Consider the following 18,930-nt stretch of genomic DNA (forward strand, 5'->3'; position numbering starts at 1 on the left):
TGATTATTTTACATTTTTTTCTTGTAAGCATATTTAAAGGGCACAATGAAACAATTTCAGTGTTTGTTTCCTCTCATTTACTCTTCTTTCCAAGTTGAGGTGTGTGTTTGGTGCACAACTTTCCGGTAAACGACAACGAGAACAGCAATCTCACACAACCACTTCGCGCATCTTCTATTTTGCTGGTGCTCAATCCACCTCGCAGGCCCGAAGACAGCCTACCGCACACACCAAACCTCTTCTAATATTTATTGCTTCCCACGCCATCTTCGCCCCCCACCGACGCCCACAACCACCCTAAACAAGAGAGAGAGAGAGAGAGATAGAGAGAGAGAGAGATCATTGCGATCACGTCGGTACTGTGTCATGGCGTCCAAGCTCATCCTCGTCCTCGTCTTCCTCTTCGACGTCATTGCCTTCGGCCTCGCGGTAGCCGCCGAGCAGCGCCGCAGCACGGTGAGACCACACCCTTCCTCCCCCGTGCCCATCTTGCTCGAGCCTGATCTCGTCGACGTTGCAGGGTAAGGTAGTGGCGGACTCGGAGGACACCTACAACTACTGCGTGTACGATTCCGACATCGCCACCGGCTACGGCGTTGGCGCCCTCCTCTTCCTCCTCCTCGGCCAGGCCATCCTCATGGTCGTCAGCAAGTGCTTCTGCTTCGGTCGCTCCCTCGGCCCCGGCGGTCCCCGCGCCTGCGCCCTCCTCCTCTTCCTCCTCTCCTGGTACACATACCTATACGGATCCCCGTCTCCCATCATCTCCGAAGACCTCACCATCGTAGTTTACTTGATGTGGACTTTCGGGTGGTGATTGCTGCTGCAGGCTGACATTTATCATAGCGGAGGCGTGCCTACTGGCGGGATCGGTGCGGAACGCGCACCACACTCGCTACCGGAACATGTTCTTCGACGGCAACCTATCGTGCGAGACGGTGCGCAAGGGCGTGTTCGGGGCCGGCGCCGCCTTCGTCTTCTTCACCGCCATCCTCTCCGAGCTGTACTACGTGTTCTACGCCAAGGCGGCCCGCGACTCCGGCACGGCGCCCCTTGGCGCCTCCGTCGGCATGAGCTCCTACCACTAGATCTCGCTCCCTGTTAGCGCAGGCGAGACTCGGATTGGCTGCATCGGTCTTTGTCGATTGTCGGTGGGGACAGTACCACATTGTGGATTCTTGTTTGCACGTAGTTTGATGATTCAGGCCCAATTATATGGTCAAATTCAAATGGGATCACAGTGTCTCCGTCGTCTCTACCTCGAACTTTCTCCTCCGTCCACATGCGAAACCCATAGAACATGAAGTGCATATAGCTGGAAACTACTATGCCTCTGAGCCGTTTTTAATGTGATAATACCAATTAAATGAGCTGCAATGCTACAGTAATACAATGCTCAAACTAGCCACTGCTTATATCTCTACCGGTATGCCACGAAGAGCCGATACCTTCCCCGTGAAATGGCTGACCATGACATTGTCATTGGTCTTCATGGTGACCCATTCGAAGCTCTCGTTTTGCGCTTGAAACATCACAGCAAAGTAATATAGAACAACCAGTAGGTGAACCTGACGAAGCTCACCATCAAGCACGGTCCGACCTCGATGTCCCACCACTTGCACCCGACTGCATCCCCTTAAGGCGTACACTATGATGTGAGTGTTGACATTCCAATGTGGTGAGCTGATGGCATTCTACATGGAGACATAATCACCATATTTTGAGATCATAGATGGAAGGTAGATCTAAGATAATATTTTTATCATACCAGGCAGAGAAGTCCCCTTACAGCACTCGTTTGGATGAATCATAGGATGGGGAGCTTCTGACCATTGAGGGTGATGATCCTTCCGGCGCATGAATTGAGGTAGTCAGTAAGCATGGAATCTCCGATGTTGTGTCTTATCTTCAGAGTGCAGTAGGCCTCCGGCACATCGGATTGGCATCCCCTCCCCTCTTGGCATTCTCGTCTCACCTCCCTCTCTTGTTGAGACACCTCTTGCTCCCTCCTCCATTATGGTTGCGACACCTTAAGCCCACTAATGGCATGGACCATCTCACTTATCCTGTTGTCGAGGAGGCTGTGTTCCCTTATTCAGTTTCTCTACTCGAATGTGCAACACAGATCTCTCATTCAGTTTTTCTACTCGAATGTGTTCCCGATCTAAGTTAAGAAAGACAATGAAATCATCAATCAAATGCCTTATATTCTTTTTACTTGCTTGTGCTACCACATTCATTTACTCAACACAGAGCCCCAATGCCTGCTGCGAAGAACATGTGCAGCAAAATCTCTCGACTCTAATGTGTTCCCAAGCTAAGTTCACAAGCACGATGTTATTATCAATCCAAATTAATATAAGCTTGCTTGTGTATTTATTATTATATTATACTCAAGCTTTTTTTTCTGGGACATTTGGTACGCATTTATATCGGATAAGGGTAAAATTATTCATCTAATAGAAAATTGAAACATGCATATTAATATGGCAATCACAAATCTATCACATCAATACTGATCATAATAAGAAATATTTTCATACCCATGGCTTGTTAGGGGCTCCAATCATAATAAAGGGCTCGTCCAATAATGCAAGAGATTAGACTCTTACATTTGCTCTTTCCATCTCATACGTATAAGTTGATTTAATCATCAAAGGGATCGTGTCGTGGGACAAATCCAACATTAGTCTTATTGCGTAAAAGACGCTCGCAAGGGTTCAACGTCTCTCATTCGAAAGTCTCGTAACCCTTCTCCTGTCCGTCATCTCTCGTACTAATATAAAAGGTGAGTTCGGCTCCTGCGTTCATCTAAACCAAGATTTGTGGATGACCGACAATAGGATTAATACTCCTTTAGGTTTGGTTATGATCGGGTTTGTAAGATTGTTCGTGTATTGTCGTTGTCTTGGTACTGTTGATTGGAGAGTTATCATTACCTAATTTAATCTCGAAGGTGCTGATCCGTCATGGAGGCCATGCTGGGGTGGGAGTGGCGACCCGAGCGGGTAGTTGAGGTAGCAAGTGAACTTTCGATATGTTACAGGATCTCAGCGATCGATCTATAATCATCACGGGGAGCGGCTTATCTGTTGAAGGTGGCCCTTAGACATGCCTGAGTCCTACACAAGCGGTCGGCGTTGGGAAATGTCTTGACTCGATCTCTCCGACGCTCAAGTCAGTAAAATAGGTGAAGAAGATTTAGTAAAGCTCAAAAGAGTTTAGGTAGAGCTCGCCTTCTTTTTGTTTAGCCTGAGGATTTTGGGTTTTATACCTGAGCGATCGATGACGTGAGGCCACCGATAGGTTAAGGTTTCCCTTATCCTATTAGAGGATAATTGATAACAGCATTAGGGCAGGACGATCATGTTGATATGCATTGTCAGGGCTCTTAACCTATCTGAGACAAGTAGGGGATGACCCCTTGTGTCGTTTGTTCGGAAAGTAAAGTTGGGAAAGTTTCGTCATGTTACCTGGCTTCAATACGTGTGTGCAGGGTTTCCCTTTGAAGATGTTATTGAGCGAAGGTGAGGAGTGGGTCTTGTTAGTCTTTTTTCGATGGTTGAGATAGGTAAGGGTCGGGGGGTCATTTCCCTACCAACGACTGCGTAGTGAGTTTGCCCTTACTTTTGCTTAGGTGGTTTCCTCAGCCTAGATGGCGAAGTGAGTTAGCAGGCTATCATTTTCCCTATCGAGTAAAGAGGTGTCATTTTGATGCAAAGATAAGCATTCAAACATCATTCCCCACCCTTATCCCAACGACACCTGTTGCTTTCCATGTTTATTATTACCATTTCTACAAACTCGATTAAGATTGATGGAGGTAACGTTTGATTTCAGATTGCTTTAAATATGTCATGATCAATATTGCTAATTAATCCACAATAAATAATTATATAGTTTGACCAAGTTTACTTGACTACGGCAACCGCTGGCTTCCATTATGGTTGACCACGGATCAGTAAACTCGGTCGCTATTGACCTCAAGTGGGAGGCAATAAATCATGAGATTCCTACGTTGCAGGATAAGCTTAAGACCTAATTCTAGAGGCCAACCCAGATGACAACTTGGTAGTGTCATCATCCAAGTAGTGATGGTACATCTCAACTAGTCCTCCAATCCTAATCTTCTTGATAAGCTCGCCGTGCTTGGACAACCAGCAACACAACAAAAACTTACGTATACAACATGTAGTGGGCCTAATTTATACGACAAGCACATCAATTACTAAACTCAATGGTTAACACAACAGTTTATTAGTCCTTTGTTAAGGTGAAGAACATGAGAGAGAGGGGTTTGAAGTGCTTTATGGAGAGGAAGGGGGAGAGGAGCAGCAACAAGGTGGAAGCTGATATTTATCTGATTTGGGAGTACAGTTCGTGAGAGTGTGTAATGAGGGTGGGCGGTGGATTGCTGCTACGACTCTGCATTGTGCTTGACTTGTTCTTGGCGATGGTGGAGTTCTGCTGTCCGCCGAAAGAGGAGGGGATGACACAGACTTGACGCTGTGGGTTGCCACCATCCTTGCGAGAGAGGGAGAATGTGGAAGACTTTTAGCATGTGTCAGAGCAAGAACACGAAGAGGAGATGATGAGCATACAACATCGGGGCGATACAGCTCACGTGGCCTAATCAAGACAAAGGAAAAGCTGGCTTCAAGTTTCATTACTTGTGAAAGAGAACTGTGAGAAATGAATGGAGATGATGATCAAAGTGTTTTGATCATTTGCTTCTCTAGGTAGAGATGACTCCGTTGCATTATACAGAGTAATACAATTGGGCAGCCTTCGTGTCTTGTGCAATCATTGTCTCGTGGTTCATCACAAAGGATCTAATGGAATGATCATTTCTGATATCGGATGGACGCGGAGACAACCCTTGTGGACAATCTTGGAGTCAAAGACAAGACACACTCTCTTACCATGATAACGACATATAATGAAAGGGCGAAGAGACAAAAGTCAGGAACATAAGACAGAATGTGAGGCAAACGTAACTTTGACTAACACGTCTCAAAGCCCACGTGTACGGTCATGGCTCGCCGATACCAGGAGAGAGGAAGGAGGCATGCCGCACCCGGACTTGAAGATTCGTGCCAATCGCAAGACCTGCGTGGTTGGAATTTTGGAGTCCACGTGTGCGGTCTTGGTTCGTAGGACAGGTCTAAGAAGCGAATTCAAACAAGAATTTTTAGGCGGTGGGGCCCGGCGCACCGACAATTCCCGGGATTGCCAAAAATATCTGTTTCCATTTGCCTCTGGGTTTGCCATTAAAAGCGCTGCTGCTGGTGCCTCGCGGAGTCAATCAAGCAAGCACACAACACAGCACAGCACGCTTCTCTTATTTCCTCTCTTCCTCCTCGGAAGCGCGCCACTTGGACACGCTGTGTTCGTATCGGATCCCACCTTGCGATTGGTTGGTGTTCGGGGGCCATGGAAGACCCGGAAAACAACAGCGGGAGTCGTGGGAGGAGGCAGAAGGGTATAGTGCGGCTCGTGTTGCCGGATGGTGGCACGCGCCGAAGTGCGCCGCTGGTTGTTGAGAAGGAGGCTTCGACGTCGCTTCCACCTCCCAAGAAGATAAGAAGCCCGGATCGAACCAGCCCGGCTTCCTCGCCGCGGCTTGCCGCCTCCTCCGCCCTGATCTTTCCCTTCTCTTGCGAGGATTCCCTGCCCGTTCTGCATGCACCTTTCTTGCCTCCTTCGGTCGCCGGTCGGTTTCAGCAGCAGATGATTTGTTTCGCACGGTGTGATCCGCATCAGGTTGGAGCTCATCCACATCCTCCATGGCTTATGGCCGAAGGAGTTCCCACGATGAGTCAGCAGCGGCAGCAGCAGAAGCAGAAGTACCATGAGCATCTCCTTAAGTACTGGAGCGAAGGACTCAACCTTAGCCCCCGCGGCAACCTGACGGGCCCCGGACTCTTCCGGCCCCCTGTGCCGACGAAGCTTTACCGCGGCGTGAGGCAGCGGCACTGGGGCAAGTGGGTGGCGGAGATCCGCCTCCCGAAGAACCGCACCCGCCTCTGGCTCGGCACCTTCGACACCGCGGAGGCCGCGGCCCTCGCGTACGACCGCGAGGCGTTCAAGCTCAGGGGCGAGAACGCACGGCTTAATTTCCCCAACCTCTTCCTCGGCCAAGGGGCTTCTTTCTCTTCCTCATCCTCTGCTCCTGCCACCCCGGAAGAAACCAACCAACAGCAGCAGGATGAGCCAAGCGAACCTTCTCAGCTGCAACCCCAAACCGAAGCCCCGTCTACTTCTGCTGCGACCACAGTTGGTGGCACGAGCATGGCTACGACGCAGACGACGGAGATGGTCTGGGGAGAGGCCGACGAGGCATGGTTCAGCACCTGGGGTCCGGGGAGCTACGTATGGGACGACATCGACGAAGCTAATAGCATACTCTTCCAGTCCCAGCTCACCAGCATTGCTGAATCCAACATTGGCTGCTTGGATTCCACAGCATCAACAGCGACAGCAGCACGTCAGGAAACTAGCGCACCCCCTACTTCTTCTCCTTCCCGGTTTACGTGGAAGGAGTGATCATAGTCTCTCTGCTTGCTTTCCTTCGTTCTGCAACTTCCACATCGCATGCACAGCCCATTCATTTTAGGAACAGTTCAATGGCTGCAGATTTTTACGGAGCAGCCTGTGACTATAGGAATCTTATCTGCACGCTGGCGAGATATGACTTGGAGCATATATTCCTCAGCAATCCTTCAGAATTCCTTTTGCTGCACCAATCAAATTCCACGGTGTTCCTGCTTTGACCGCAGTTATTACACGCCACGCCAACAGCAGGTTGACCTTCTGCTTCCTAACTTTACCTCTGTCCTATATGGATTTTCTTGGGCTAATCATTTGTAATTTATTATTTTTAAATCATGATCTCTATTGTTATATTTATAAAAGTAAAATATTTAATTTTAATTTTTCTCGTAAATATCATAAAATTTATCACTAAACACGTATGATATTTTTATCAACAGAATTGACGACGTACGAAGAAATTAGGTTAAATATTTCACTTTGATAAGTATAGAGATTTTAATGTAACTCTTGAAGATATAAGGATCGAAATATTAAAAAAAACTAATTACAGAGATAATATATAATTAATCCCTTCTCAGTACTTACTATTAAATACTTTTCGATGATTATGTGTTGAGAAGAAAACAATTTTGAGTCCTCCATCCATAAAGGTTTGATTTGGTAGATATTTTCTTAATTTTCAAGATCAATTGTCCAACTCGTGTGTTGTAGAGGTAGTCAACAAATTGTGAAAAATTCATCAATAAAGAGTTGAGTCACACCAGTTTAACCTCATATTGAAACTAAATAAAGATATATTCATACAAATTTGATGATTTTATCATTATTAATTTAGATTTAAATATCTTAATTTAATAATTTAACTTTATAAATTAATGGGTCAATCATTGACAAAGGATTGTGAGATTTTCTTTATCATTCAAAGTTTTTTTTTCCATGATAGCCTTAACATTGGGTAACCACTAAATTCTTCTCAAAATGATTTTTAGTAAATAGATTTAATATCCAAGTAAAACGCACATAAATATGAATTTTAATCGAATGTCGAAGCAAAGATCATAAAACCAATTGATCGTTAAAAATAATATCTCTCGACTAATAAAGATCTTGATACTTGATGACGTATAATTAGCTTTATTTATATATATCTAATCATATTCAAGAAAATGCATGATCATCACACTACATTGATGAAAACTCTCACTAATTCAGATGACTCTTCACATTTAAATAATACCCGATATTTTGATAAAATTATCTATGACAAAATAAGTATTATAATTTTACGGGTCTAAAGACCGACTCTCTACTCGTTTCAATACCACAAATCTAATCTTCATCGTTTACCATAAACTTACACATGCGAACACAAATATATCTATATTTTATCTTTTTAAGTTGGTTTTAGAAGTTCCTTTTTTTTATATTGATATATCCTTGTAGCTTTAAATACTGTATAAGATTATTTTATTATATTTAAATTAAGTTAATTTATTTCTTAACCATTTTCTAGTGTAGATCATGTGCTTGTCACAGTCCACATCGCAATTTAGTGTAGATCATCGTGATATGTCCGATATGTCACATCAATTTATTATGGAGTCATGCTAATGTAGTTCGATAGAGGCGTGATAGGCTAATCAATTTTATTTATATTAAATTATTAATCAAAATAGTTAAATTGAAATCGATAATAATACACTCATCAAATTTTTACAAGTAAATTTTAATTTTATATATTTTCGTTATGATTTAGAGATATGGCAGCTATCTTTTCTTCGTCTCCTTTATAATTTCGGGATTTGCCAATCTTTAGCATCCATTGCTTGTGAGAAATGCTTCTTAATTCTGGTCAATCACGTTCAAGACCGCCATGGCACGGTAAGAAATGTATTGACATAACCATCCATTCTCAGGTACAATTAGTGGGATGTTGGTAGTGGAAGTAGCTATGTACTCTGTATTTTAAATGCTGCTGTATGACTGGCTAATCATATTGTGTGAATGACCAAAAGAACATTTAGCCAAGAATAATATAGACGGTAGGAACTCTGATTCGTTCAAATCTTATGCACGACGAGTTGGATTAATTTGTGTTTCTTACTAACTAAAGAATTAATTATCAGTTAGGTAAGAACGCATGTTACCCTTTAGTACAGTGCTTTAAGCAAAAAGGCCATATTAATTTTTGTTGGTAACCTTTATTTACGCTGTGGCTAAGGTGTCAGCACGGCTCGATCTAGTCTTAGATGCGCAAGGTTGCCCATGAGGATATTCGGATCACGTCGACATTGGATCGGGTTAGGTCCAAGCATCGTCTCCCAAGCGTGGTTCTCCCTTGATGAGTTGCTACTGCTTTGTTGCTGGCTCCTGCACAAAGGTCTAGGTCGGGAGGGAGACTTCTCGACTCAACCTCTCCGAAGTTCAAGTCAGTGTTGTGGAGTTAAGGAGAGTTGAGTGTCCTCCCCTTCTGATCAAGGAGGGTTAGGTTTTATACATACAAGGATGAGTTGACCGTGTAGGGTCAATTAACAACCGGCTTTAGATTTTGTACGAGCGTCGACCGACTTGCACAGGTTGACGCCATGCGACGTTGCCCCGAGATTTTCGAGATGACTGTACCGTAATGATGTCGTTCGTACGAAGGGGTGACGAGCGGCTGCCCGCCACGTGTGTGCTACATGTCACATCGGATTTGAAGTTTCACGTCTCATGTCTGCTTATCTAGGTCATGTAACCGAGACCCAAAATATGCCTTATCAACTTTGATTTTGGTACGCTACATCTGTGTCTTTCTATACGTTTCAAGGAACTATTTCATCTTCTTTTATTGATATCAAATTCCACTGTTGCAAATTTAGAGTCAATTTAATTTTAGTCTATAGCTATTTGATGACCAGAAGGCTGGCTGCTATCTTTCGGAGTCGATTGCTATTTTGTTTCAGGGTTTGTGCTAGTGAGGACTTCCATGTCTACGTAGAAGCAAAGGCGTCGCCAGCATCACACGCTTACGAATATTTCTACCGTGAGGGTGTGACCATGGCTGTTCCTCGGTCATGCTCCGGCAAACCCAATGAACCATCCACGGAAGCTTTCACCTAACATGAATTGGTTCGGTGGTAGGGTTGCAGCGACTTGGCCGGAGGAGCTCACGACGGCTAATGAGCAGCGCCCTGGATGGAATTGCAACGTAGGCGTGGCGGCACAAAGTAGCTCAGCCTGGGGATTGGTGATCGTGACTGCAGTTCGAGGTGGGCAGAGTATGAAGTCTGCTACCGCTGAAGCTCTTTAGTTCACCTCTTACTCCACTACCGCTTGCTAGCTCGATGCTGGTTTGATCCGTCAGCTCATTTGTATCATTCCCCAGCTTGAAGTAGCTCGATCGACTCGCAACAGAGCCAATCAGCTTTGATACAATTTGTCTGATGAGTCACAGATAAAAGACAAGTCCCAGATCAACCGGACCCTTCTTTTATGCATATATATTTTACAGGAACAGCAGATACAAACACACACAGATGGCTCACAGCCTCGACTGACAAGTGCAAAGAGAAGAAAAAGCAGCAAGCGGACCTCAATAGGTAATAATCTATAGTAGACATATGTAACAGCTGAAGATAGCACCATTCGAACAACATAGTTAATGGAACACTTGGTCGAATATATAAAGTAAAAGGTCGCTACGAAAAACCGGCCATTTCATCATCCCAACCACTCCAATAGTCGGTCGAGGAATGGTCCATGCCACCGATGCTCCTTGGCAAAGCTGCTGTCACCTGCCCCACTTGCCATGCGCTCGCAGTGGAGCAAGGATTGATGGTGGCGAGGCACTCCTCGGACACGGATGCTAAAGGGTAGGAGTAGGAGGAGGAGATGGGGAATGGTGTGTTGTTATTGCCATCACTTGAATTCGCAAGAGTAGGTTTAGAGTGAGGATCGGACGAGAACGGGCTAGAAAAGCTGTAATCAGACGGTGCCAGCTGCAGCTGCGGCAGCGGTGGGGGCGGTTGTCGAAGCAGAACCTGACGGAGAATTTCAGGGAAGATGTTGCTGCTGTGGTCTCCGCCAAACAGCAAGGGAACCGTCTGCTGCTGCTGTGGCTGCGCCAAAGGAACTGGAGTATTGCTATTACTGTTCACGTTAACAGCAGCACCGGGGGCAGTGGTAGATGTGGTGTTGGTGGCGGCAGGCGTAGCCTTGGACCGCTTGTTCTTGCGACCTCCGCCGACGGGAACGTTGCGGAGAGTTCCCCCTTCGGTCCAGTGCCTTCTACATGCCTTGCAGAAGTGCCGGGGCTGGGTCCGGCTGTAATTGTTGTAGTAGCAGAACTTGGTGTTCGTGGAGTCACACCTCGGGCACTTCAAAGGCGGCCAGTGCTGCTTCTGCTGCTGGTTATTCCTTGCTTGGCTCATGGGTTGCGGGACCTGCAGCAGTCCTCCCTTATCAAGCAGCTCCTGTCACGCCAAACACCTCGCGATTCTTATACAGAATCCAAACCATTGATCTCAAGGAAACATATCTATCGGGTATGATATACTACCTGAGACCAGTCCAGGCCGGCGTCAGAGGTAGCCAGTTTAGAGCTGAGGACCATGGCGTGGGAATTAGCGGTTGGGGAGGAGGATGCAGGTGAGGCGGAAGAAGAGGACGAAGATGAGACTGTTGAGCCTGTTAAGCCACGCAGCGCGGCGCTCCGGAAGTAGCAGCTGGGACTTGGCTTCGACTGCTCGAGAGCGGCAGCGGGCGGCGGCGGCAGCTAAGCGTTTCCTCAGGGCGAAGGAATCGGGCATGTCGGCCTGGCGGAAAGAGATGCACAACCCCCCCCCCCCAAAACTCTTCCGATCGCCCAACTGCTCCTCAGTTGTTCTTGAGACGAGGCTGGAAGGCACCAAAGCGTAGTGGAAAGGATCGACGATTCATGAGCACCGTCTTCGAGGTATACTTGGGGTGGCTTTCAATCTTCTTATATAAGGAGAAGACGAAGGACGCATATATTTGGGTGGCGTGTGCGGACACCGACTGTGGGACCGCGGTGACGGTGACGGATGGCGTTCCTTAGTCCATAAGGCTGAAGTGGAGCCAACGGGAACGGGACTGGGAAATAACGGAACCGGAGAGATGAAGAGACACGTGGACGCCTGCTTCCGGATAAGAACAACAAACACGGGCGCCTCCTGCGCATGAGTTGGACTGCACATTAATGCGTACTTGTCCCGACACGAGTCGCTACTCAGGCACCGATCACGAAGAAGTCCGAGTCACCGATTAGAAGCAGCTTCCGAACCTCTTTGGGGAGAAACACGGGAGTTTCACGTCAAAAACCGTGCTACTTAGGTGGATCGAATTGGATTCTGATCCCTCTCCGTAGCCTGATCTGGGTAGCACGGAAGCGATGCATCTGGCACATCGAATGCGACAACACCAGTCTCTCACGATTGTGCATCCTGATCGGTCCGATTCAATCGTCTTTTCAATGAGATTAATCCTTATTAAATAGGAAATTGACTTATTTTGGCCATTTCTGAAGTCGATCGAACCGTAATAATCTTGGAAATAAATAATTGTTAGGATTTAGACCGACCCGGTGGACCCGATCAGAGATGAGAATTTGTTCGTATGATTGCTTTAATTCTAGACCAAATCGACATTATCAGGAAACAGCATCACGGCTTTGATCCGGGTATCTCCATCCGACACGAATCACCATCCCTACCTTTCGTTTACAGCTCGTAGGCAACGTGACTAAATGGGGGAAGCCGGAAGTATGAAGCGGCAGCAGAACACTAGACCGCAGTCTATGTTCCGGTGGTTGATGGTGGCTGATGGGGACCATGAAGAATCGTGTCAAAGGTTTCGCCACCGGAGAGCGACGCTGGGGTCCACAGTGCGCGCGGGACGGGGCGGCCGCCGTTTCTTCGGGCCGCGGGTCGAGGCCGTCGGATCGTGGAGGTTCTCGGCGGCCGACAGCGACCGACGTGGGTCGGTGGCGATAATGGGTTCCGTGGGTCCCGCGACGTGGACGGCGTCAGCCACGGCGAGTCCCGCTCCCCCGTTCCGATATCGAGGAGAGGCCGTCTTCCCGTTGGTTTGGTACTTCGGGTCCCACACGAGCAGGTGGGTCAGGTGCCCCCCTGTCGTCTCTCGTGAAGTTACGGAACCCTGAACCGCGCTTGTGCTCGAACACCCGTTTCGACCGGGCGCGCGTTCTCAAACCTCGCACGTTTCGTGACTCGGCCAGAGGACTTCAATTACGACCGAACATGTGCATCGTATACACGTGTGGATATTGCCTACCAGTCTGTTGCGTGTGGAAGTTGATTCGAGTCGGTCCATTAGCCGAAAGATCGTTCAAAATCCAAATCTACATGGTCAGATCCAAAATCGAGACTCTCGACATGAGAATCCAACTTGAATTTGTTTTCCATATCAATTTGACTTTGGATTAAGATGTTAGTTAGTTAGTTAAGAGTGCCTCTAACGAGATTAGTATATGTTCACGGTGGGAATTAGATGACCAAGTAAGTCCAAAGGCTGACTGCTGCAACCTCTTTTGAACCCCGTTTGCATCAGAGCACATTCTCCTCGACGATGATTCCAGTATTCAATTTCAAGTCACACAAAATCTCTATCAAATGTTAGGTAAGCTTTGAAGTCTGAACTCATGTTTGTGCCACTTCCTTCTCGTGGTCGTCACCTGTCACCATTGGCTGAGTTGCCGCTCCATTGACCAAAACATGGCATCTCCTCCTCTGTTAGCAACCTCATTTGCACTCCGAATGCAATTAAGTAGCTCAAGGAAGTAATATAATACTTCAACACTAACTCTAGTTTGACGCTTGTTGACATCTGTTCGAGAATGGAGTGAGTTGCAAGTAATGAATTAGTGGACTGAGATATCATGTCATGGTCAGTTACCAAGTCCACTTAGTAATCATAGTGACTGCATATTTATCTTTTTATAAGCGTCATTTGAGATTTCTAAAGGGATGACTCAGTGCACTTAAGTAGAATTGACTACATAATTATTTAGGTTCCACTGTTTTATGTCCACACCAAAATGTTGTCCAATATGATCTCTATTCCAACCTCAAGTGTATTACCACTGAAACCTTTCCCAGGTGTTGTCGTTTTCTCGTACACAGGGACTTGTCACCCCGAAAAATATCTTGGGTGATTTTAGTGGAGTGAACGCGGGCGGCGACAAGATGTGTCCTGTCGTCGTGGAATCGAACGACGCCGAGTTTGACGAAAAACGAAGCGAACTCGTGTCACGGCTTTCGGTCATCTCTTAAGCCGCGACTGGAGTTCCTCTTTCCCTGGCTTAATCGGGACACGAAGCGTGTGCCGCCGTGGAAGAAGCGGCGATCTCCAGAGTGCCGCGGCGTCGATGGCGACGCGGTACCCCCGGATGCCCCCTGTCGGGAGGTCATCCCGGTACGGGCTGATCCTGCGGCGCTCGTCACGGTGTCGGTGGTTCATGCTACTCGCTCGCGGAGTCTTCTCTCTTCCCGTGGATTCGAACGGCCCTACCAAGTCCGACCACCTCCTCCGTCGGTCTATCTACGAGGCGTGCGTTCTTTGACTCGCCTCCAAAGCTTTTGCTTTGGGTTATTGTTGTTGTTGTTGTGCAGTGGAATCGATAGAATTGGATGAATTTTCTCTCGGATCTTGCGGTTTCTTCGGTATTGATGGTGTATTCTGGTTTTGCAGCAAGGACGGGATGGGGCGGGGGGAGGCGATCAGTGGGCGGAGGTGCTCTCGTGGGAACCCAGTGCGTTCAAATATCACAATTTCCTGGTGGGTGTCATTCAGCCCCTTCTTTCCTTCATGGATGATGGTTTCTTGGCTCCTCTGTTAGATTTGCTAGAACGCATATTAAGATTTTATCGAAAGATTTAATCTATCGATTATTATTATTTAATTCAAGAAGCAATGCGGTTTGCAATGGGGAAAAAAATGTAGATGGCGTAATTGATTATTTTCTTCTTAACTTTTTTTTTCTTGCTGAAAGATCAGCTTTCTCCTATCTGTGTGACAAATGAGACAAAAATTGCCGCCATATAATGCCTATGTGGTGAGAGATTCTCCTAATTTAGGTATATCATTGCACAAACGAGTCATGCTCTCCTGGCCATATCTTGTCTTTAAAGTGACTTGTTTAAGTTTGTGAAACTTTTCTGGTCTGATGAAGAACTGCTGAGGGAATTAGGTTACACAGCTGAACGGGCCTTGTGATATATTGGCCATGGTCAACTAGTTGTGCTTTGGTCTTGATCAATCTTCTTCCGAGATTCCAAAAAATTAGATTTATCAACCCCAGGAATTATAGTAAAATTTGGCTCAATCGTCATCCATTTCTCTATCTTTATGGGACTCAAAACCCACATTTCTTTTTAGCTGAAATCCTAGTTTTGTTTTATAAGTATTCATGGGAAGTTTGTAAGATGAATTATCTCAGATCAACCTTCTACATGGGTCCTTGTAATCAGTAACATGCTTTGACTCATCATCCTGTAGCATTTGCCTCCAACAAGCTCATGTTTCTCATATGTCATTGACTTAAGCTCTGAACTCTTGATTCCACCATCTTATGTCCAGCCGGTTGGCTTTTTGTTGAGAAAAGCTGAGTCCTGCTGGAGATTCATGTGCATGTCCCAATAGGGAGTTTCTGGACATTGATTTTTGAATCAATTTGTCCTTCCAATCTTTGTCATGCATAGAACCCTCTCCAGACTGTATCTTTGCATCAGGTTCAGCATCATATTTACCTTATAAGGTACATTCCGCATCCTTTCTTATCTTTGTGACATGTTTCTTGCAAATTTTGCTTGATTTACAGAATTAAACTGTCCAGCGTTTGTTATCAATAACTGTGTTTCACTTCTTGTTTCTTTTCCCTCACCCTAGGTATGCTCTCGTGATGATACGCAAAACCCAGATTTGAGTGTTTTTAATTTTCTTTTTTGATCCTGTTAACATTGCTATGGTGACCTCATATTGTTGGTGTTATGACTTCCTATCATAGATGAATCTTTTGCTTGAATGATATGTTCAAATATTTCTTCCTTTTCAGCAGTGCATATTCCAGGTCATGAGGGTTTGACACTTGACTTCTGTTCCTGTTTCTAAAATACTTGCAAATTTATTATGTGACATGCAAGGCTACAAAGTTGTTATTGTTCATGAGCATTTTTTTTATTTTCTTCGACAAACTTAATGCCCACCTATGATTTGATTTCACAACAATTGTCTTTGTGGATGCCCAAGTGTTGTTTTCATATAATACTCGGTGTTTAGTGATACTTTTGTTGAATGCACACAAGTTCAGGGCAATCTGCTAGTGGGATATCTGGTTCTTATATCTTTCTCTTGATGCTTGAACTTCTCATATGAAGCCCTAAGGATATTAAAAAACAAGAAAAGTGTTATATTTATTGATTTCACAACTTTTACCTTGAAATTTAAAGAACCAGAACTTTGCAGGATGTGCAAATTATCTGCAAACTAATCTTAAATAAAAGCTCGAGTTGACATACAATCAATAAAATAACTTCAGTACTGTTATGCAAAACATATATAGATAATATTCTGTTGGTTAATTTCAGAATTTTCATACCATCTTTTATTGTATATTCTGGAGGTATCAACATTCCTCTACTTGAACCTAGAAGCTTATTCTTCGGTGATTAGGCTCCTCTATGCTTATATGCTCTTCTATATTGGAGAAAGCATTTTGTTGCACAAAGTCCTAGTTAATGATGCACAAAGCCTTTTGTTGCACAAAGTGTTGCTTTTCAAAATTCAACAATGAATATCATTAATTTTATAAATTTTAATAAAATGTGTCATGAAAAATTAATCGTCCCAAGTTAACATAGTTAATTTTAAATTAATTAATTTATATAATTAATTTAACATCATTAATTTTATTAATTTATATGAACATCATTAACTTTTATAAATTTATCATTAATTTTATTTTCAAGAATTGCAAATCATGGTGCTGGTTTTTACCTAGTTAACTATGCATGTTATGTCTCTAGCAAGATTAGTAATAAATTGCTTTTGGAAGTGATGGGAGTTGGTTTTATGTTGATATTAGTCCAGGAAAGAATGTGAATACCGATGGCAAAGCCTCACATGAAGAAGCCAACAGTTGTTGACAGTACTACTGGTCAGAAGAAAGACAACAGGTTTGCATAAGACAAGCTCTCATTCTATCATACATCATCTCCTGGTCAAACATCTCCAATCATATAATTTCTAAGGGTGTGGACAGGTTCAGGCATGTTTTCTTAAAAGAGGACAAGATAAATCATCCGATCAATTGAAAAAATGATTGCAGATTACACCTTCATACCTGCAGGTATGTATTCGGTATATATTGCAAGCTGAAGAACCTTCATTAATTTCTACTATAAAGTTAATTTAGATTCTTGATTTACTGGTCTCTTCTAAGTATCTTTAAGCAAAAAAGATTCTATAGTTTTTACAAAGTATATTTTGGAGCACTTGTTATCCCTTGCAAATAATGAAATTTGGCTACCTGTTAATTAAATTGCTAAATGTGAAAAGGCTCATTATTCTCATCATACAAGTATTCACCTCGAAGTGAGTAAAATCAGCTAGTTCGTGTCATCTATGACTGATGTATTTTGTTCATGTGGTCTACCTTTTGCATGATTAAAATGTTTTCCCCAAAAGTTTGTCCTTCTAACCAAGGATTTAAATCTCAGTATGGCACTGATACCAGTCGCATGCCAGATCGGTATGGCACCAGTACATACAATGTATCGAGGCTTTGTATGGATATGGATCACTACTGATTGATAGGGAGGGAGGGAGGGATGAGAGAGAGAGAGAGAGAGTGGCAGGGGATGGGCAGCAACACCGTGAGAGAAGGAGAAGCCGCAACAACAAAAGAAGAGAAGAAGACAGAAAGAAAGGTTATAACGGAGGCTGGCACTGAGTGATAGGCTTACTGCTCAGTATCAACCAAAGATGGGTGATGTATTACACTTCTGGAACATGAGGCCTGACGCCACTCTAGATTCATCTACTTTGCATAGTGTGTTGCTTAGTATTTGACCAGCTAAATCAAATCTAGATTTTAATTGTTTTTGTTGTTTACAGCTAGGTTTCGATTACTGACTATATATTGAAATTTTCATAACGTTATCAAACCTGGTGCAGGTGGATGTCCTGTTATTAGAGGAAATAAGTGGCCTTCTACAAAATGGATGTGCATGAGCTTAATTATAAAACTAAAGAAGGTACTTTGCTGCTTCAACCTACTAAGACCTTGAGAAATTTTAGAGGAGCTTCCTGAAAGTTATGAGAAATATAACCTTCTTTTCCTGTGTCTGAAAGAAAGGATGAGCTTATTGCAAGTGCCGCATAGTTCATACAATGTTAAATGTTCGTCATTTTTAGTGCTTCAACCCCAACATAAGACTTCTAAAAAGTGTTCCCTATTTTTCTATCCTTTTTTATGGTACACGTTGAAATGATTTCAATTTTCCATTTATTGACATCCAGTTCCTTCACGTTTGTCTTCTGCAGGGGTGGGTGTTTCATGCGGCTGCTGCATGAGAAGAATTTTACATTAGTTTCTCCTCATGGATGCCTTTTTGAGTTCTGTAAACTCTCCTTAGATCACATAGAGTCTTAGTTAAGGTGTGTTCTCATCGAGAATAGGAATGGTTTATTTATCTGAGGTGGTATTTATACTTTTGCAGTCAGTTATACTCCTCAAGATGCCATTCTAAAGTTGTTCTTTGTATTGTACTGAATTGAACACACATCAAACAGTAAGCAACTGATATGGCAGTAAAAGAGCAGAAGGCAAATTAGATGCCTTAGTTTTGTTTTTTGTGCAATTCATGATTCACAGCTTGGTCCTCGTTGGGTACAAATCATTTGCTGTGGTTTTTTTTTTTTTTTTCTCGTGTTATGTATCATATAATACAATCACAAAGGTAAAAACTGGTGGAAGCATGACGTTAGTTCATCCAAGAGTATGAAAACTTACGGGCTAATTATAGTTTACCTTAGTTAACTACTCTGATCGTTTTGGTCTTTATATTTTAAAAAGTCGTTTTAGTCCTTATATTTTAAAAAATTATATTAGTTTCTTTATAATTACGAAAGTGAAATATTTAGATTTATTTATCATAACGATGTCAGATTTATTGATGAAAATATGAAAATAAAAGATAAAAAAATATAATTTTAATGTTTGGTGATAGATGATGGCGTCGATGCCAATGCAGTTGTCATCGTGGCACCACTCACCTCAACGAGGAGTGCATCGCAAACCTCATCGCCTCTTGCCTTGTGTTGCTTTGCATATGCGCCGACACTAATGTAGTTGGCGAG

At 44.1% G+C, this 18,930-nt stretch overlaps 3 protein-coding genes and 1 long non-coding RNA gene across 5 annotated transcripts; 3 read left to right on the plus strand and 1 right to left on the minus strand.

Annotated features, from left to right (window-relative positions):
• Positions 1 to 256: 256 nt before the first annotated feature.
• Positions 257 to 1,255, plus strand: LOC135673595 (uncharacterized). Its single transcript, XM_065182660.1, has 3 exons — positions 257 to 456; positions 521 to 726; positions 827 to 1,255. The coding sequence occupies exons 1-3, from the start codon at positions 367 to 369 to the stop codon at positions 1,083 to 1,085; spliced, it is 555 nt and encodes a 184-aa protein (XP_065038732.1). The 5' UTR covers positions 257 to 366; the 3' UTR covers positions 1,086 to 1,255.
• Positions 1,256 to 5,430: 4,175 nt separating this feature from the next.
• LOC135675226 (ethylene-responsive transcription factor ERF053-like) lies at positions 5,431 to 6,543 on the plus strand. The gene has a single exon (XM_065185502.1). The coding sequence runs from the start codon at positions 5,431 to 5,433 to the stop codon at positions 6,541 to 6,543; it is 1,113 nt and encodes a 370-aa protein (XP_065041574.1).
• A 3,448-nt stretch (positions 6,544 to 9,991) lies between these two features.
• LOC135673598 (dof zinc finger protein DOF1.7-like) lies at positions 9,992 to 11,485 on the minus strand. Its single transcript, XM_065182668.1, has 2 exons — positions 11,093 to 11,485; positions 9,992 to 11,006 (listed from the first exon to the last, which is right to left on the minus strand). The coding sequence occupies exons 1-2, from the start codon at positions 11,144 to 11,146 to the stop codon at positions 10,233 to 10,235; spliced, it is 828 nt and encodes a 275-aa protein (XP_065038740.1). The 5' UTR covers positions 11,147 to 11,485; the 3' UTR covers positions 9,992 to 10,232.
• A 2,266-nt stretch (positions 11,486 to 13,751) lies between these two features.
• On the plus strand, positions 13,752 to 18,431 carry LOC135673599 (uncharacterized). Of its 2 annotated transcripts, none has more exons than XR_010513398.1 (6): positions 13,752 to 14,121; positions 14,263 to 14,349; positions 16,655 to 16,745; positions 16,832 to 16,918; positions 17,289 to 17,825; positions 18,115 to 18,431. It is a non-coding gene; the product is annotated as an uncharacterized LOC135673599 (long non-coding RNA). The 2 variants fall into 2 exon arrangements; XR_010513397.1 differs by having other exon boundaries at positions 17,746 to 17,825.
• Positions 18,432 to 18,930: the final 499 nt, after the last annotated feature.

Source organism: Musa acuminata, chromosome BXJ1-5, assembly GCF_036884655.1.
Source record: "Musa acuminata AAA Group cultivar baxijiao chromosome BXJ1-5, Cavendish_Baxijiao_AAA, whole genome shotgun sequence".
Lineage (NCBI taxonomy): Eukaryota > Viridiplantae > Streptophyta > Magnoliopsida > Zingiberales > Musaceae > Musa > Musa acuminata.